This window comes from Macaca thibetana, chromosome 10 (assembly GCF_024542745.1).
Source record: "Macaca thibetana thibetana isolate TM-01 chromosome 10, ASM2454274v1, whole genome shotgun sequence".
Classification (NCBI taxonomy): Eukaryota; Metazoa; Chordata; class Mammalia; order Primates; family Cercopithecidae; genus Macaca; species Macaca thibetana.
Window position 1 is genome coordinate 31,006,322 of NC_065587.1, and position 19,493 is coordinate 31,025,814.

The window sequence follows — 19,493 nt, forward strand, 5'->3', positions numbered from 1 at the left end:
GATCAGGCGTGGACCCGGGATGGCTGGACCGGGCAGCACCGGGGGCCAGATTGGGCCCGGGGCCCTGGCAGGCGGCGCGCGGTCCAAGGTAGCCCCTAGCGTGGACTTCGATCACAGCTGCTCGGACAGTGTCGAGTACCTGACGCTCAACTTCGGGCCCTTCGAAACAGTGCATCGCTGGCGGCGCCTCCCGCCCTGCGACGAGTTCGTGGGTGCCCGGTACGGTGGGCTTCATGGGGTCCTGAGGACAGGAAGGGCGATCTGCGAGAGTCCCAGGGCGGGGTCCAGGGCGAGGCCGGTGCGTGGTGTCCTGGGGTAGGATCTGGTAATGAGGGGGATGGTGCTGTACAGGACGCTGTTCAGGGCAGGGGAGAGAGGGTTCCGAGGGAGTCCCAGAGCCCGATGACCTGGGACAGAATACTAGAACTAAGTTGTGTTTGTGGATATTGAGCTGGGGTCCCAGGTGCTCTGAGGTGGGGTGAGGAGTCCAGAAAGTCCTGGAGCCGTGTCAGGGGTCCTCACTTGCAGGGTGATTGGTGTTATCTTAGAAGATGATCGATCCTAGCAGTTGAGAGGTGATATCTAACTTCTGTGGCAGCTCTCCTGCTTAGTCCCATTCCTTAGGTGCCCCCCAGGAGGGTCCTGTCCTTACCGCCCTCCACTCCTTTCTTTCCAGGCGCAGCAAGCACACAGTGGTGGCCTATAAAGATGCCATTTATGTATTTGGTGGAGACAATGGGTGAGTGAGTCTGAGCATCAGTGTTTGGACCAGGTAGGGAGAAGTACTGTGGTCAGGGACTGGGCCTGCCCAGCTCCATTACTGTCCTTTCAGATGTTAGCTAGTGCCTCTAAGCTTCAGTTTCCCCATCTGTGAGATTCCTTGCACTCACCTCCCTGGTCGTGGTGAGGATTAAATGAGATCTTGCACTCATGATCCTCAGCACAGCTTCCAGTGGGTGGCACTTGCTCAGTATGTGGAACTGTCCCTCTTCTGAGTAGACGCAGCCTTGAAAGAAACACAACCACTCTTGCGGCCAGCCCTGCCAGGCACTTTTCTTTCCCTGGGCCTCATCCGGTATGGAGGACACAGTTTTATTTATTTCATGCATTTTTCACTTTTTGTGAGGGTTTTCCCACATTGCTGCAAACATTCAGGCAACAACATGATGTTTTGTTGGTGGGCACACCTCCTTTCACATAAACTGTCTCCAGTTAAGTTGTGGCTGGTTTCCTTATGCAGAGGGTGGAGTATTTGCACATGACCAGTTGTCCTATTCCTGCCTCTCAGCCCCAGGACCTGGCATGAAGCCCTGGAAGATCTGGCTTCTTTTTTTTTTTTTTTTGAGACGGAGTCTCGCTCTGTCACCCAGGCTGGAGTGCCGTGGCCGGATCTCAGCTCACTGCAAGCTCCGCCTCCCAGGTTCACGCCATTCTCCTGCCTCAGCCTCCCGAGTAGCTGGGACTACAGGCGCCAGCCACCTCGCCTGGCTAGTTTTTTTTGTATTTTTTTAGTAGAGACGGGGTTTCACCGTGTTAGCCAGGATGGTCTCCATCTCCTGACCTCGTGATCCACCCGTCTCGGCCTCCCAAAGTGCTGGGATTACAGGCTTGAGCCACCGTGCCCGGCCAGATATAGAGCTGGCTTCTTATTGGCTCTGCAGCCTTGGTCCTGCAGGCCTCCCTGGGGGGCTGGCTTGAGGATGGTGGGGTAGTCTGAACCCCACCAGGATCCGCAGACTGGGCAAAAGAGCCTCCTTGGGCATGGTCCCCTGGCTTCAAGCCTGCCTTCCTCCCACTCTCTTTCCCCAGGAGTAGCCAGTGGGGTCCATTTACATATGCAAGTCAGAGTGTGTTCCTCCTTGGCTCATCCTCCTGTGATGCCTCCCTGCCTCTCTGAGTAAAAGCCCAAGTCTTCATGAGAGTCTGCTGCTCCTCTGCCCTCAGTCTCTCACTGCGCTGGGGCTGCACTGGCTGCCTTGCTATGTTTGGATTGTACCAAGCGCCCCTTTGCTCAGGCCCTTGCACTGCCCATTCTCTCCTCCTACCTTCCTGCCCCTCCTCTGATGCTTCTTGTGACTGAGGCCTTCCTTGGTCATCTGGACCAACTAGAGACCATTACTTCCCCTCCATCCCTCTTACCATCTTCATTTGTTCCTGAGGCACACAGATGTTGGTTATTATCCATCTGTTCAGTCAAGGCAGGGCCTGTGCTCCTTTTACTATTGTAAAAGAAAACTCAATAAATGTTTGTCAAATGAAGGAATGAAATAAAGAAGAGATGCCTACCCACAGGCGTTTACTGGAGCCTTAATGAGAACCCTCCAAACCAGAAAAGGCTTTGGTGTCCAGTACAAGGCAGCAGGTGGGAAATGGGGGACCTTCATCCTCAAGAATGTCCGTAACAGGTAGTTTGTGTGACAACTGTGTAGCAATAAGCAGAAACATTTTTGCTGCCGTGTGACAAAGAAATAGGATACAAATTTGTCTCACTCTAGTCTTAACTTTATAAAGACTGAGTACAAAGAAAGATGGCCTCCTGCAGCACGTGGGGCAAGTGAGGGAGGGAGGGGCGATATCACAGTCACCACCAGCTTCTAGGCTCCTGGCTTCCTGGCTGCATGGCCTCAGACACAGCCTTTGAACCACTAGGTATCTCACATCCATTTCACAGATGCACCCGCTGGTGCAGACTAAGACGGTGCAGGAGGCACCCAGCACAGGCTGGGCGTGAGGGGTGCTGGGCTCCTGTCAGTTTGCCCTTCTTCCCAAGGGCTGGGTAGTAATATGCCAACTGGTTGTATTAGGTGGTCCAATGACCAGTGAATTTGTTTTCTATTTAATTGTATCTTTAACATGATTATTACATTGGCTTTTGCAATAAAGAAATGGCAGGGGCCAGGTGCGGTAGCTCACACCTGTAATCCCAGCACTTTGGGAGGCTGAGGTAGGAAGATCGCTTGAGGCCAGGCATTCAAGATAAGCCTAGGCAGGAAAGCAAGACTTCGTTTCTATTTTTTTTTTTTTTTTGAGACGGAGTCTTGGTCTATTGCCCAGGCTGGAGTGCAGTGGCGCCATCTTGGCTCATTGCAAGCTCCGACTCCCGGGTTCAAGCGAGTCTGCCTCAGCCTCCCCAGTAGCTGGGATCACAGGCGCCTGCCACCACGCCAGGCTAATTTTTTGTATTTTTAGTAGAGATGGGGGTTTCACCATGTTGGCCAGGTTGGTCTTGAACTCCTGACCTCAAGTGATCCACCCACCTCGGCCTCCCAAAGTGCTGGGATTACAGGCACGAGCCACTGAGCCCAGCGCATTGACTCTATTTTTTTTTTTAAAGCAGTGGCAGGAAGATCAGAGAGAAGTAAAGGGCCTCCCATGAAGCATGGGCAAGTGCTTGCATTGTGGGGTACAGCCTCAGAAGAAGGGGATTGGGACGTGTGAATAGGGGTTCTGGAGGCTAGGGTGAGGTGTGAGGGTGACTCTGGCCTTTGGGCCATTTTGTGCCTGCTGGTTGGGCTCCTGGTGGCCACATTCATGCTTTGGTCCTGACCCCAGGCAGGCTGGTGGCTGCCTGTGTGGCAGCCCTGGTGCCCATGTCAGTTGGGGAGCCTCCTTTGTGGTCACCACTCTTGGGCATCAGCTGGTTGCCTGGCTGTGTTAGTGACCCAGCCCAAAACAGCCCCCTCCTCTACCCTGGCTACATGCAGTACCCATCTCTGGGGGTCCTGCAGAGCAGACCTGGCTAATGCCACCCTCTCTTCCGACTGCCTTTCAGGAAGACCATGCTCAATGACCTCCTGCGGTTCGATGTGAAAGACTGCTCCTGGTGCAGGTGGGTGGCCCCGTGCTCCAGGGCTGTGCCTTTCCTCCTAGAACACAGTGGCACAGTTCTGGGTCCCAGTTGCTAGCAGAGTCTCTCTCATCATGGGAAGCTGGAAAGAAGTTTCCAGGAGGAGACAACCATGGCCCCAGGGATGCCACACCCAGAGCCACCCTGTCAGGGCTGAGGAGATGAAATAGTTGCCCAGCACCTGCGGCTGCCAAGCTGGGCACACAGGGCGGCTCTCTTCCGGGCGCCCACCTCTACCCCGAAGCTGCTGCTAGTGTGGGTACAGAAGTTGCTATGTCATTTCTCTCATATGTGATTTTGTAAGATAGCTAGTAGTTAAAAATTAATTTTAAAAATCATTCCGAAGGCTTCGCAATTATTTGTCAAAAATTGCTTAACTATAAAACTCAGAAAAAGAGCAGCCCCAGGTCAGCAGTGTAAATGGATTTTGAATTCAGTACATAAAATGTAAAGGCAGGGCACAGGGGCCCATGCCTGTAATCCCAATGCTTTGAGAAGCTGAGGAGGGAAGCTCCCTTGAGGCTAGGAGTTCAAGACCAGCTGGGCAACAAAGTGAGACCCCGTCTAGAAAGATAGACATATGATAGATAGATAGAAAGACAGAAAGAGAGATGATAGATAGACAGAGAGATAGATAATAGGTAGATAGCTAGATGATAGGTAGATTAGATAGATGACGTAAATAGTGGATAGTTGATAGATGACAGATCAACAGACAGATGATAGATGATAGGTAGACAGATGATAGATTAGATTAGATAGATAGATAGATAGATAGATAGATAGATAGATAGATAGATGGATGATGGGTAGATGACAGACGATAGATGACAGGGAGATAGATGATGGATAGATAGATTATATAGATAGATTAGATGATAGATGATAGGTAGGTAGGTAGATGATGGTTAGATAGATAGGTATTAAATGAAATTGATGGACCCCATGCTGTAAGACGCTGCACTGCTGCTGAGAGCAGGAGTATGGATGGTCCTGAAGTAGCATGAGGACCTGGTCACATTCTGTGAGTTGAATAAGCAATTTACAAAATATCTACCACTTGATTCCATTTTAAAAAATTCCATGGAAGCCTAAGTATGCATAGGAGAGGGGTGCAGGGAAGACCTCAAGGTGTTGCCAGAGGTTTTCTGGTCATGGGAATTTGCATGAGCTTTAGTGCCTATTTCGTTTTTTCCTTATTGGTGAGGTGTTTTTTTTTTTTAAGTTTCTATGATGAGACAGGTGTCACCTTCAAAATACAAAAATGAAACGTAGCCGGGCGCGGTGGCTCACGCCTGTAATCCCAGCACTTTGGGAGGCCGAGGCGGGCGGATCACCTGAGGTCAGAAGTTCAAGACCAGCCTGGCCAACATGGTGAAATTCCGTTTCTACAAAAATACAAAAAACTAGCTGGGCATGATGGCGGGTGCCTGTAATCCCAGCTATTCAGGATGCTGAGGCGGGACAATTGCTTGAACCCAGGAGGCGGAGGTTGAGCCGAGATGGCGCCACTGTACTCCAGCCTGGGTGACAGAGTGAGACTGTCTCAAAAAAAAAAAAAACAAGAAAGGCAACACAGGGATGCAGGGCCACCCTGTGAGGGTGTGGACCTCATGGGTGACGGCCGCTGACTCTCACCACCTCTGTGCAACCCCAGGGCCTTTACCACTGGGACCCCGCCGGCCCCCCGTTACCACCACTCGGCTGTCGTCTATGGGAGCAGCATGTTTGTCTTTGGTAAGCAGCCTCTTGCCTCCCAGGGGCTGTGTCGCCCCCGAGGCCCACAGACACCCTGCCCTTCTGCAGGCCGGGGCCTTTGTGCTCGTGCTGTATACAGCAGGGGCTCTCTGTTCACCCTCGGCTTTGTCTGCCAGTCCTCTGAATTCTGCGCTGGATCTGGGACCCCTTGCCCTAACAGCCCTGAACTCACAGGGTTGGGTGTCTTTCGGTGTTGCTGGGCTGTGGCTGGGAACAGTGTCCCGCTCATCTCTGCGTCCCCAGAGCCCAGCACGGAAGCAGGCGGGCAGTAGGTCCTTCTAGGGCTTGTGGAGGGAGTCCTGGCTTATGCATGTTCAGTGGGGCCAGATTCTGGTCCACCTTCCAGGGTTTTAAATCTTCAAGACTGCCTTTGGGTTTGACAGGTTCTCACTCTCTTTACTCAGGGGGTTACACTGGGGACATTTATTCCAATTCTAACTTGAAGAATAAAAATGACCTCTTTGAATACAAGTTTGCAACTGGCCAGTGGACGGAGTGGAAAATTGAAGGACGGTGAGAAACTCTGCAGAAACATTTGGGACAGGCGGGGTTCTGGGTGGCATTGGATCTGGGATCTGTGCCCTGTTGCCTCCCAGATGAGGACCCTGAGGGCACACAGTAGCGGGGAGCTTAGGGTTGGTGGAATATCCCCCAGTGCAGCTGTGCATGGTCTGCTACCAGCTTTTAGATTCCCTCCTTTCAGAAGAGACCCAAATGGGCCGGGCGTGGTGGCGCACGCCTGTAGTCCTAGCACTTTGAGAAGCTGAAGCGGGAAGATCACTTGAGCCCAGGAGTTCAAGGCTGCAGTGAACCATGCATGCCTCACTGCACTCCAGCCTGGAAGATGGAGCAAGACCTTGTCACAAACAAATTTTTTAGGCTGGGCGCGGTGGCTCACGCCTGTAATCCCAGCACTTTGGGAGGCCGAGATGGGCGGATCACGAGGTCAGGAGATCGAGACCATCCTGGCTAGCACGGTGAAACCCCATCTCTACTAAAAAATACAAAAAACTAGCCGGGCGAGGTGGCGGGCGCCTGTAGTCCCAGCTACTCGGGAGGCTGAGGCAGGAGAATGGCATAAACCTGGGAGGCGGAGCTTGCAGTGAGCTGAGATCCAGCCACTGCACTCCAGCCTGGGCGACAGAGCGAGACTCCGTCTCAAAAAAAAAAAAAAAAAAAAAAAATTTTTTTAAAAGACCCAATGGGCTGGGCGCGGTGGCTCAAGCCTGTAATCCCAGCACTTTGGGAGGCCGAGACGGGTGGATCACGAGGTCAGGAGATCGAGACCATCCTGGCTAACACGGTGAAACCCCGTCTCTACTAAAAAATACAAAAAACTAGCCGGGTGAGGTGGCGGGCGCCTGTAGTCCCAGCTACTCGGGAGGCTGAGGCAGGAGAATGGCGTAAACCCGGGAGGCGGAGCTTGCAGTGAGCTGAGATCCGGCCACTGCACTCCAGCCTGGGCGGCAGAGCGAGACTCCGTCTCAAAAAAAAAAAAAAGACCCAATGTACTGCTGATGGCGCTTCTGGGGTCCTGCTTTTTGAGTACCCCCTTTGATATTTTGGTGGCACCTGGGAGAAGGTTCTGTGCCTCTGTGGCTGTCTGAATTCCTCTTCAAGCCTCCAGTCGGCCTCTGAGGCTGTTGCTTATTCCTAGTGCCTTGTGGAGGCCCTGAAGCCCCAGCGTCGGGCGGATGTGGCCATGCAGCCTGGCTGTGGCCCCTGCACTGACCGTATGGGACTGCGAGGCTCAGGTCTGTGCTGGGCGGCCTCACTCCCTCCCCTCTTCCCTCACACTTCAGGTTGCCAGTGGCTAGGTCGGCCCACGGGGCCACGGTGTACAGTGACAAGCTGTGGATCTTTGCTGGCTATGACGGCAATGCCAGGTGGGTGGTGGTCCGGCCTTTGCACCCCACCTCCGACTGCACTGAGACCGGAGGAGGCCATCCTGGCATTTGAGGGCTTAGGCTGGGAGAGCTCTGCCTAGTAGATTTTGAGTGTCACTGTCCAGGGGTTTCTTGGGAGGGGGACAGGGAAAGAGGAGGATGGGCAGATGGAGGTGAGGACCACTGGGTGGAGCCCCATGGCTACCTCAGTTGCTCGGGTGAGGATCCTCAGCCAGGAGTCGCCGTGCAGGGCTGAGTCGGTGGGCGGATGGGCGGTGCCCAGGCTCAGGCCCAGCCCTGGTTCTTGCCCAGGCCAAAGGCCTTTTCCTCCTTATTTTAGAAAGTTGGCTTTGCTCTCTTTTTGTGATTACAAAAGTAGCATGTGCTGGTTTCCCAAAACTTCAGCATCATAGAAACTCCTAACAATGCAGTGATGATGGTGGTGTCTGTGATATCTGTGTCCTCTCCCCACCCAGGAGGGACACAGCTGGCCTGCCACACTGCCCCAATGTCATGCATGAGAGTACTTGTTCTGTCTGGGCCGGGCAGGGGACCCAGCATGGCAGGGATTTGAGGCAGTGCCTGCCACCCCACACAGAAGTTCCCGCCTCCTGGCCGCACAAGTCCCCTACCCTGTGTGGGGGTGGGGGTCCTCCCTTCAGCCATCCCTTCCAGCCAGGACTGGCCCACCCTGACAGCCAGACCCAAGGGGTCCTCACTGGTCTGTCCTAATACAGGTTGAATGACATGTGGACAATTGGCCTCCAGGACCGAGAGCTCACCTGCTGGGAGGAGGTGAGGGGCACCGGGAGCCAGGGTGCAGGTGGAGGAGGTGAGGGGCGCAGGGAGCCAGGGTGCAGGTGGAGGAGGTGAGGGGCGCAGGGAGCCAGGGTGCAGGTGGAGGAGGTGAGGGGCGCAGGGAGCCAGGGTGCAGGTGGAGGAGGTGAGGGCCGCAGGGAGCCAGGGTGCAGGTGGAGGAGGTGAGGGGCGCAGGGAGCCAGGGTGCAGGTGGAGGAGGTGAGGGGCGCAGGGAGCCAGGGTGCAGGTGGAGGAGGTGAGGGCCGCAGGGAGCCAGGGTGCAGGTGGAGGAGGTGAGGGGCGCAGGGAGCCAGGGTGCAGGTGGAGGAGGTGAGGGGCGCAGGGAGCCAGGGTGCAGGTGGAGGAGGTGAGGGGCGCAGGGAGCCAGGGTGCAGGTGGAGGAGGTGAGGGGCGCAGGGAGCCAGGGTGCAGGTGGAGGAGGTGAGGGCCGCAGGGAGCCAGGGTGCAGGTGGAGGAGGTGAGGGGCGCAGGGAGCCAGGGTGCAGGTGGAGGAGGTGAGGGGCGCAGGGAGCCAGGGTGCAGGTGGAGGGAGGTGGGAGGCAGGCAGAGCCAGGCTGGGGGTCGAGGCTGCTTTCTTCCCCTTGCAAAGCCCAGCCTTGACCTGAGCCTCGCTCTCCTCCCTGGTGACCCGCAGGCCTTCATGACCAGTTCCTCACTGTGGCTGCGCAGTGATTCGAGCCTTGGTGTTTTAGATGGGCAGAGCGCCACGTGTGTGAGGGATGTGGTTTTGCTTTAATCCACCCTTTATTTCAATGCAGTGAGGGCAGTCTGCTATCTAGTGTTCTGCTCCCTGAAACTCCCCCTGGGATTGCTTTCCCCTTTAGAAACATGGAATTTATTTATTTATTCATTAAAAAAAAATTTTTTTTTTCTCAGTCTTCTGGGCATGAAAAACATATGGGTTTAGCCGCTGCTGATTTAACCCTGACGATTTTAGCCCTAGCTGTTCACAACTGGGCCCCCTGAAGTGGAGGAGACAGGGCTATGTGCTGCTCGAAGACAAATGAATCTGTGAACCCTCATCTGGGGAAGTTTCAAGAATAAAAGCAGTCCCATCTCAGCAGTCTTGAGCGTGGTGAAATGTGAGTGGGCCCTGGGAGGCCAGGGCTGAGCTGTTCTCTCCCCCATGCAGGTGGCCCAGAGTGGTGAGATCCCCCCGTCTTGCTGCAACTTTCCCGTGGCCGTGTGCCGGGACAAGATGTTTGTGTTCTCCGGGCAAAGCGGAGCCAAGATAACCAACAACCTCTTCCAGTTTGAATTCAAGGACAAGACGTGAGTACTCTGGCCAGTGGGGTGGAGGGAAGATAGTCAGTGCCCCCGAATCCTTGAATGTGAAGGACGCCCCCTGCACCTGGTGGCCATAGTAACCATCCTTCTGAGCTCTGCAAACAGCAGGAGGTTCCAGCCTGGAGCAGGGATGTGCAGGTCCCCAGGATATGGCTACAGTTTAGCAAGATAGGGCCTGGCAAAGAGGCCCCTGACTAGGCCTCCCTCTGACTATGAAGGACATCCCCTTCCCCGTGAATGGCTTGGTCAGTGCCACCAGTAACAAACGTGCCCTGCATAGATCTCAAATGATGGCAGAAGACCAGAGGGGCCTGCAGGTCCCCAGAGGTCTGGCCCATGCTGCCCCTGGCTGCTGGCCAGCCCTTGACCCTGCAATGAGGCTGCAGGAGAGGGCACAAGGAGTGTGAGCTGCAGGTACAGAGGGTTTGGGAAGGGACTTGGGAGCTTCCCTGGAGGCCACGGATGCGTGGGAGGATGGGCAGGGTGCCCCAGGACGAGGGAACCTGTCGAGGGCCGGGGGCTTAGCAAGGAGCCAGATGGCATAGCCCTGCCAGGCCAGGATCTGTTCTGAAGTCTTCAACTAACTTAGCAAAAGAGGGGACTTGCTGGGAGGTACTGGGAAGCCTGGGAGGTGGAAGGTGCTGGAGCAGCATCAGGATGTAGGGTGCAGGCAGCTCCCAGGATGGGGACTCAGCTGTGGGGATGGTCTGACTGGGCAGCATGAAGATGTGCAATGGTCTCTGCACAACTTCACTCCCCAGAGAGCAGGACTGCCTGGCGGGTCAGATGCCACCCTCCTGCCCATCACTGCTGCCTGCTCCATGGGGAGACAGGGGAGCTCCGGCAGGACCCCACGGTGGGCCACATGGAACCAGGCAGGGCTGGTGCCAGTGCTGGATGGGGCGAGGGGTGCTCAGCGCAGGTGTCTAGGCCTCCCTCTGGACCCTGGGCTAGTCACCGTAGGGGCTGCAGGGGGACCTCCCAGTGAGGGCCTGCTGTGGGGAGGCCCCGAGGGTGAGCAGGAGCCCCTGTCCCAGCATTGGTTCACTGTCGTGTACCCTCAGGTGGACACGCATCCCAACTGAACACCTGCTCCGGGGTTCCCCACCACCCCCGCAGCGGCGCTACGGGCATACCATGGTGGCCTTTGACCGCCACCTCTATGTGTTTGGGGGTGCGGCCGATAACACGCTGCCCAATGAGCTGCACTGCTATGACGTGGACTTCCAGACCTGGGAGGTCGTCCAGCCCAGCTCCGACAGCGAGGTGAGGGCTGCCGGCTGGACACCAGTGGCTCCTACCCTGCTCCCACCTTCTCCCCAGCTCCTCACAGCTTTGGGGCCACTTGGGGTTCCAGACAGCTACCAGGAGCAAGGCCAGGACACCTGGGCCTCAGCCCTGGACACCTGCCCCAGCCTCCAGCCCCAGCTTCACCCCACAGCCTGCAGGTGGTTAACGCTTCACACCCCGTCATGGCTGCATGGGGCTGCCGTGCTGCAGACCTTTCCTGGGAAGCCCACAGGCATGCGGCTCTTCCTTCTTTCCGAACCCGCTCTCAAGGCCAGGATGGTGGGGGTCTCTGGGCACCTACCTGGCCCTTGCCAACTGATCTCATGCCCACGTGTCTCTCCTCCTCAGGTCGGTGGGGCTGAAGTGCCCGAGCGAGCCTGTGCTTCCGAGGAGGTGCCCACCCTGCCCTTTGAGGAGCGAGGCGGCTTCAAGAAGTCCCGAGATGTGTTCGGCCTGGACTTTGGCACCACCTCAGCCAAGCAGCCCGCCCAGCCCGCCTCGGAGGTACAGGCTGGGACCCTCATTAAGACTCCATCACCTCCTGAAGCAGGTCCTGTGATCAACCGCTCTCACACATGGGGAGACTGAGGCCCAGAGAAATACTCGCTTGGGGTCACACTCCAAAGGAGGTGCAGGGCCAGGAGCCCTCACCCTGCTGGCCAGGCTGCAGCTTTCTGGGATGGGTGCCACACACTGGCCCGAGTGCCCCACCCACTCTGAGGGTCCCCATGGCCCGTCATGCCTCACTCGACTACATGGGTATTCAGGTCCCGCCTGTGTCTGTGGTTGCACCCAGGGGCCCTCCTCCCTTGGGGACCCTGCCCCCTGGCCCTTCATGGCCATGAGGTGCCGCGTCCTTGCCCTTACCTGGCTGCACCAGCCCCACTGTGGAGGCTCTGCCCCCCATTCCACCCTGCCTTCTTGTCCCCCAGCTGCCCAGCGGGAGGCTCTTCCACGCGGCTGCTGTCATCTCGGACGCCATGTACATCTTCGGGGGCACGGTGGACAACAACATCCGCAGCGGGGAGATGTACAGGTTCCAGGTGTGGGGCCTGTGGGCCTGTAGGAACGGCTGGGTGGACGGATCCCCTGTGATGGGAAACTGAGGCCAAGTCGGGGGCGCGGGGCATATCCAGGCCATTGCCAGGGCCACACCTGGCGGGATGGAATCCTTGGGAGGAGCCCTGTGGGCTGAGGGTGGGCTGAGGTGGCACTAAAGTGGGCAGCCTCCGTGCAGTGGGGCAGGCGGATGGCACTGGGGCTCACAGCAGAGTCAGTGGAGGGAACCCGGCCAAGCTAGGCTCAGCACCAGAGCCTCACAGGCATCACAGCCTGGCCCAGGGCAGCCAGGGCTGACAGTGGCTTGTGCTGACAGCCCCTTCCCAGGCCTGGAGGAACAGGTGGTCAGGGCAGGGACTCACAGCCACAGTGAGGTCAGGGCCGGCTTCCTAGAGGAGATTGGGGTGGTGCTGGTGGGGGCCAGTGTGAGGACGCAGGTCCAGGCAGAGTGGAGACGGCAGAGCTCTGCTGAGGCCTGGGCCCCAGCTGAAGGCAAGAGGCAGGGGAGCCCTTTCCTGCTGTGGAACTGGCCGTGGACAGTTGCAGGTGCCGAGGCTGGAGCCAGGCTGTATTTTCAGGGTGGGGTGGCGGCGGCTTTCTCTCCTCAGCCAGGCCCACCTGCCTTCTGGGCCCTGAGGGTCAGCATGGGCCAGGTGGGGACCTCAGGGTCAGCCTGCGCAGCCACACTGGGGCCACTCTGCCATCCTCAACATCTAGCGTCACTGGGCCCCTCTTGCAGTTCTCCTGTTATCCTAAATGCACGCTGCACGAGGACTACGGGCGGCTGTGGGAGAGCCGCCAGTTCTGCGACGTGGAGTTCGTGCTGGGTGAGGTGAGTGCCTGTCCTTGCACCCTGCTCTGCCTGCTGTGCCCGGGTAGTGGGAACTTCGCCCCTCAGAAAAACAGCTGCTGGCGTGGTGGTGCTGACCCTGGCCGGCTGGGTCTCTGTTCACTGGGGCGAGGGTCCCATGCCCTCTGCCAGTGCATTATTCTTTGTGCAGAAGGAGGAGTGCGTGCAGGGCCATGTAGCCATTGTCACAGCGCGGAGCCGCTGGCTTCGCAGGAAGATCACGCAGGCACGGGAGCGGCTGGCCCAGGTGAGGTGCCTAACCGCCCCGCCCGGACCTGGCAGCCATGCCTGTTGTCCACTGGGGTGCCCGTGAGCTCCCTTCTCCCCACAGAAGCTGGAGCAGGAGGCCGCCTCAGTTCCCAGGGAGGCCCCCGGCGTGGCTGCTGGTGGGACCCGGCCGCCCCTGCTGCACGTGGCCATCCGGGAGGCCGAGGCCCGGCCCTTCGAGGTGCTCATGCAGTTCCTTTACACCGACAAGATCAAATACCCACGGAAAGGTCCGCCTGGGTGGGGGTGGAGCAGGATTGGTGTGGGCTGGGGTGCGGGCCGCAGAGCCAAAAGGTGGGTGCTGCCAGCCCTGCCTTACTGATGGGCCCCCTGAGGCTCAGAGGCTGCAGGTCACCCTCATTACCCATGATCACTGCCACTGGATACCATCTGAGTCCCCCGAGGCCTTGCTCCTACCTAGTGGCCCCAACCCACACTCTTCCATGCGGAGAGCCCTGTGCCCTGTGCCCCGCCCTCCCCTCTCCGGCGCCCTGAGACTCGGGGGCTCTGGGTCGCAGGCCACGTGGAGGATGTGCTGCTCATCATGGATGTGTACAAATTGGCACTGAGCTTCCAGTTGTGCCGCCTGGAGCAGCTGTGCCGCCAGTACATCGAGGCCTCCGTGGACCTGCAGAACGTGCTGGTCGTGTGCGAGAGTGCCGCCCGGCTGCAGCTGAGCCAACTCAAGGTGTGGGGTGGGGTCAGCACGATTGGGGTCAGATGGGGTGTGCTCAGGCTTTGGCCCCCTCCCTGCCCACCACTGTGAGCCCCTCGCCCAGCCTGGGACCCTGGCTTGACCCTGCCTGCCTGCCCGCCTGTGCCTGTCTGCCCCAGGAGCACTGCCTGAACTTCGTGGTGAAGGAGTCCCACTTCAACCAGGTGATCATGATGAAGGAGTTCGAGCGCCTCTCCTCGCCGCTGATCGTGGAGATTGTGCGGCGGAAGCAGCAGCCACCCCCTCGCACTCCCTCGGACCAGCCAGTGGACATTGGTAGGGAGCCCCGTTCCCCTTCCCTCGGGGCTGGGAGGGATGGTGTTCATCTGTGGCAGGAGACTTGGGAGCCATGGAGAGCACCTGCCAGGCCCTCGGGGTGGGGGTGGGTGCCATGGGACCCCAGAGTGCTCTCCTGGGTACAGGGCAGAAACAGATGGAGGCAGAAGCCCCCAACCCATGGGGCTTGCCACAGTGGGCTGTGTCCTGGTGAGCTGAGATTTCCTGAGCCAATTTCTGGGGGTGGACATGGGTACCTCTTTTGGGCTGGGATGTCAGGTCTGATGGCCCAGGGTCACAGTGATCAGTCACTGGACTTCTCTTTGCTTGTAATGTCACAGGCCCCTTCATTCCCCCAGCTCTCCTTGGGGGTCGTGCTGACCCCAGTTGCTGGCTCTTGGTGACATCTGCCGGCACCAGAGGCCATGCAGTGGGCCTGGAGGGGCTTGATCATGAGGGCAGCGAAGGGGGCACAGCAGGCTGGGTGGAAGATGAGACGCTGGGTGCTGGGCTGTGTGTTCGGCATAGTGCTCGAGTTGGCCAGGGCGCTGAGGGAGGACAGAATGTGGCTGATGGTGCCTCAGGGCCAGAGTGAAGCCTTCTGCCTGGGTGAAGTTTTGTTCAGAGCGGCAACGTGGGCAGATGTGCAGGAAGATAGTGCCATGGCGCCCCAAGGCCAGAATCCCAGGCTGTACCTGCTCAGGGTCCCTCCCACCCCCAGGCACATCTCTGATCCAGGACATGAAGGCATACCTGGAGGGGGCGGGCGCAGAGTTCTGTGACATCACGCTGTTGCTGGATGGGCACCCACGGCCAGCCCACAAGGCTATCCTGGCCGCCCGCTCCAGGTGGGTGGGGGCTGGACGGGAGGGAAGGGTGGGCCTGGATGGTGTCTTCGTTCTGCTGACAGCCGGGTGCCTGCCGCTCATTGTCTACAGCTACTTTGAAGCCATGTTCCGGTCCTTCATGCCCGAGGACGGGCAGGTGAACATCTCCATCGGGGAGATGGTGCCCAGCAGGCAGGCCTTTGAGTCCATGCTGCGCTACATCTACTACGGCGAGGTCAACATGCCGCCCGAAGACTCGCTGCATCCTCACTCCCCAAGGAACTCCCAGGTCCCCACCAAGGGGTCCTGGCACCCACCTCGGGTGGCTTTGAGGCCCGCTTTCCTGCCCCAGCTAGGCGATCTGGGCCCAGCGCCTCCCTCCAGAGGATTTGCTGGTGCCTGGAGCTGGGCCAGGTGCTCTCCAAAGCAGTTGGCAGCTGGCAGGGAGGGGTTTGCAGCCAGGAGGAACCAGTGGGTTCCTGACCCTCACAACTGCCCAGAGGATGGGGTGGGTCATTGTTTTGTGTGACAGTTGAGCACAGACATGGAACTACTCCTCTTATGTCACTTCAGTAGGGGTCCAAACATGGAGGGTCACGATGCCTGTTAGGCTTGCAAGGCCATGGAATTGCGCTGCAGATGTGCAGACAGTATTTTTCTGGGGAGGGGATTCATGGTATTTGGATCCTCAGTGGGGCCTTTGACCCACTGAGTAGTTCAGAATCCATTTAGAGAGCATGCTGGCGTGTGGGCTGGATTGGAGTCTGGCCCCTGGTGGGCTTGGGGCTCCACCTGCGCCCCTCCCTGTCCTTCCCTGGGAGGGTGTGGGCGGACCAGCTTCCTTTGGTCAGCTCCTTAACCAGGCCCCAGCTACTTGTTTGCGGCCCCCTACTACTACGGCTTCTACAACAACCGGCTGCAGGCGTACTGCAAGCAGAACCTGGAGATGAATGTGACGGTGCAGAACGTACTGCAGGTAGCCCCCCAGCCCTGTGCCCACGGCTGCAGCTCCCACTGAGTGGGTGAAAGGCGCAGCGCCTCAAGGTCCCTGCCATTACAGATCCTGGAGGCAGCCGACAAAACGCAGGCGCTGGACATGAAGCGGCACTGCCTGCACATCATCGTGCACCAGTTCACCAAGGTCAGGGCTCTGGCCTCCCCTTCAGGACTTGCTTCCCCTCAGCAGTGGGCACGCCCAGGCAGGGAGGGGTGCCCAGGCTCTGTGGTCCCCTGCAGTGGTGGGTCCTGGGGGTGAGCGAGCAGAGCAGCCCACCACTGGCTGCACCTTGCTTCATCCTTGGGACTAGCCTGAGCCCCGAGCAGCGTGGGCCCCAGAGGGCTCCACTGCCCACCATGGCCCTGATGTGGATCTGGTCCCATCTCCTTCCGGCCTGCTTGCCTTGCAGGTCTCCAAGCTGCCCACGCTGCGGTCGCTGAGCCAACAGCTGCTGCTGGACATCATAGACTCCCTGGCCTCCCACATCTCAGACAAGCAGTGTGCAGAGCTGGGCGCCGACATCTGAGGCCCTGTGGCGCCTGCCCATTGTGAAGAATTGCCGTGCCTGCCTGCCCTGCCCACTGAGAAGACTACTGGCTATGCGTCTGCCTATGGCAGAGTGGGTGCACCTGCCAGGCCGGGGGTCGGGGTGCCCAGAGCCTCCAAAGAGAGCTGAGGGGATGTGGGGCCCCAATCTCCTCAATTCACTGAAGACACAGGTCCCACAGAGAGCAGATGATAGCAGATGATGAAGCAGACCCCCTCCCCTGTCATCACCCTCTCCTGATGTGATGTGGATGTGAGGCCACGGCTCAGTAATGGGCTCACCACCCGGAAGTGGGGAGAGACCTTGGGCCTCCCACCCAGTGGTGCTTGGCCTGGCTCCTATGGCCTGGGTGTGTTGTAGACCCAGGCACTGGGGCCTGTCACCAAGGCTCCTCCAACATGCGGGAGGCTTAGCAGACTTGCGCTGCACCATGGAATCTGCCTGGGCTGCTCCTGTCCCGCCCACCCTCACTGAGATCCATGTAAGGGGCTCCTTTTCCCACCTGGAACTTGTGAGTGTGGACCCATGATGTGTGGGTCTCACCTGACTTGAGGTGAATTTTGGAGTAAGGGCCCTGAGGTCAGCTCCCAGGTCAGTCGTGCTGGGCCAGGCCTGGTTTTCACAGGGGCTGAAGGATCCCAGTCCACCTGTGTGCATGTCAGGGCTCAGCCGGGACGAAGCCAGCCAAGTCCTGCATGTCCCTTGCTGAGTATTCTGTCACAGACAAGCCTCCATTAAAGCCACAGCAGTGCTACCTACCACACACACCTTGCTGGCCCAGCCAACACTGCTGGCCTCAGCCCCTCGGCCCTCCTGCAGCCGAGGACTGGCTCTGGAGCCCATGGCTTAGCAGATCCCCAGATGTAGGTCAGTTGGTCTTACCTGTCTCTATCCATGCTGTCAACTGCCCCCACCTGGGGTCACCCAGTCACACTAGGGAGAAGGGCTATGAAGGCATCCAGGCTGGCCCCTCCCAGGGGAATCCTGGAGGCCTGGGGTGGGCTCCTGCCCCTTCTGCCCTGCCTTGCCCCTGCACTGTGGTCTTGGCTCCTGTAGAAGGCAGGCTGCCCTCTCGCCCTAGTGAGGGCCCCATGTGAATCCACTCTGATGCTGGGGAACCAGTGCTCCCTTATTGGGAAGAGGATTCCAGGACCCCTTTTTTGTCATGGCTGCCATGAAGCCACAACTCACCTTAGGGAAGTGACCTGCTCTCCTCTGGCTGTATGCAGGTGGAAGGGGGCCTTGAGTGGCAAGTTGCTTAGCTAACAGGAACAGATCCATAGGCAGCCTGCAGGCTAGGAAGTGGCCTGGTTCAAGATGAGCTGGGAACAAGAGAGGAGCGAGCAGGAGCTAGGGCAGAGGCTGAGCCAGGAGGCCCATGCAGTGATGACACAGCAGGCCCAGGACCATGGCTAGGAGGTAAATGTCAGCACCTGGAAGTGGAGTGCAGGCTGGGGCAGCCAGCCATGTGGGCCAGGTGCATTCACTCAGAGTGGGGCCACAGAGCCACCTACCCAGTTTCCACATGTGGCTCCTGCCACACCCACAGGGCAGCCTCCTCCAAATCCCTCTCCTGGACAGGTCAGCCCAGAAGCCTCCTTGAACTAGTCTGCAAACCCTGCTCTATGCTGACCCTTGTCGCTAAACCCTCAACTGTCTCTTCTTGACTTATATGAATAAATGAAATTATATGCCAAAGGCCCTAAAAAGCAAATTTTACAAAATTGTGTGGCAGTTTCTGGGAGTAAAATGAATTCCGTTGTGCTCCTTGGCAGGGAGAGGCCATGCTTGCAGTGAGTCACCCCACACACAGAGCTGTTGGAGAATTACAGCTGCAGCAAGGCCTTCCAGGTTCTGGGAGTTGAAGGAAAAGGATGCCGAGGCCAGGACCTGAGGGCTTGTCTCCCAAGTTCTAGCCACCTCTTCCTAGATTTCCAGGGGCTAGCTTGTTGGGGCTTCACTACCTGCTGACATGCCCCAGGAGGCTGATGACTGTCATCGTCGTCCCTGTTTTTCGAATAGAGATGGTAGTGAAGGGGGACGGGGAGAGGGTTGCCCTGCTTACCCACCAGGCTGATGGGGCCTGTGGACAGAAGCCTGTCATGCCCCTGCTTGAGAAGCGAATCTTGACTGGGTTTCAGAAGTGTTCTCAAAGGGGCTGGCTGGTTTAGGTCAGGGCTGTTTCAGATCCTATGGAAAGAGCACCTGGAGCTTCAGAGAACCCTGTGGGGCATGGAGCTGCACTAGCAGGGCTGTCTGCCACCAGTAGCTCTGAGGTGTGACAGCCAGGCTCTCTGTTCTCCTTGGCAAAGAGCTTGGACTGAGCCCTCTGGAAGCTGCAGCCACTGTCTGGGACAGCAAGCTTAGTACTCAGAGGGGCTCCAGCCCCCAGCTGAGCCATACAGCAGGCCCTCTGTCTAGAATCCGCTTTATTATGGCACCTGGTGGGATCTGAGGGAGGAAGAGGCAGCAGCCTTGCTGGGCAGCCCCTCAGTCAGTCCAGCGGCACCTCCCTTAGGCCATGCTGCTGCTCAGCTGCATGGCAAAGTCCTGCACATGCTCCTTCAGAGTCTGGCGGGCATCCGCCTGTGCCCTCTTCTCCCGTGCCCGCTCCTGCTGCAGCTTGGTTAGTCTCAGCCGCAGCCGCTGCTCCCGCCGCTTGCAGGCTTGCAGCTGGCGCTGGGCCTTGTCAAGGGCATCAAGGGCTGCCTCAGCTCGTCGCTTCCAGAGTAAGGCGCTGCCCACCTGGTAGCTGTGTTCATTCTGGATGTAGGCTCCAGCGGGTGGGGGCAGGCGCAGCATATAGGCTGAGGGGGAGACTGGCCGTGGCTCGAGAGGGGAGGGCTGCCGCTCTGGCGAAGGCTGGGCACTGCAGCCTGCTTCATCTGCCTGGGCACCCAGGGGGCCCAGTAGGTCTGAAAAGGGGCTGCTAAGGCCAGGCTCCAGCCTCCCTGCTGGGGAGGCCGGCAAAGTGGCAGGTGCTGAGGCCTCTTCCACAGGAAAGCAGGTGACATCAGCAGGTGGAGGTGGAGAAAATGGAGTTGTGGGCCCTCGGCCTTCGGAGCAGC

The 19,493-nt window shown here is 58.3% G+C and overlaps 2 protein-coding genes and 1 long non-coding RNA gene across 5 annotated transcripts in view; 2 read left to right on the plus strand and 1 right to left on the minus strand.

The window, feature by feature from the left end:
• The first annotated feature begins 9 nt into the window (after positions 1-9).
• LZTR1 (leucine zipper like transcription regulator 1) lies at positions 10-18,139 on the plus strand. 2 transcript variants are annotated; one of them, XM_050746073.1, is made up of 21 exons: positions 10-219; positions 677-739; positions 3,773-3,829; positions 5,505-5,584; positions 6,010-6,118; positions 7,408-7,491; positions 8,229-8,286; positions 9,443-9,582; positions 10,662-10,863; positions 11,236-11,391; positions 11,820-11,930; positions 12,686-12,778; positions 12,948-13,043; positions 13,128-13,293; positions 13,582-13,751; positions 13,898-14,054; positions 14,776-14,902; positions 14,993-15,142; positions 15,752-15,857; positions 15,942-16,022; positions 16,288-18,139. In XM_050746073.1, exons 1-21 carry the CDS (start codon positions 20-22, stop codon positions 16,402-16,404), a joined length of 2,523 nt encoding a protein of 840 aa, XP_050602030.1. In that variant the 5' UTR covers positions 10-19; the 3' UTR covers positions 16,405-18,139. The 2 variants fall into 2 exon arrangements, 1 of the variants encoding a protein (XP_050602030.1); XR_007717244.1 differs by lacking the exon at positions 16,288-18,139 and having other exon boundaries at positions 13,943-14,054; positions 14,993-15,857.
• On the plus strand, positions 8,293-8,715 carry LOC126929806 (uncharacterized). Its single transcript, XR_007717282.1, has 3 exons — positions 8,293-8,425; positions 8,463-8,536; positions 8,574-8,715. It is a non-coding gene; the product is annotated as an uncharacterized LOC126929806 (long non-coding RNA).
• Positions 18,140-18,840: 701 nt separating the features above from the next.
• The window catches only part of THAP7 (THAP domain containing 7), a 210,755-nt gene continuing 210,102 nt past the window's right edge, over positions 18,841-19,493 (minus strand). For both annotated transcript variants that reach the window (XM_050746282.1, XM_050746283.1), the window contains exon 6: positions 18,841-19,492. In XM_050746282.1, coding sequence (XP_050602239.1) covers positions 18,940-19,492 — 553 coding nt within the window. In that variant the 3' untranslated portion in view covers positions 18,841-18,939. The remainder of the gene's footprint in view (position 19,493) is intronic.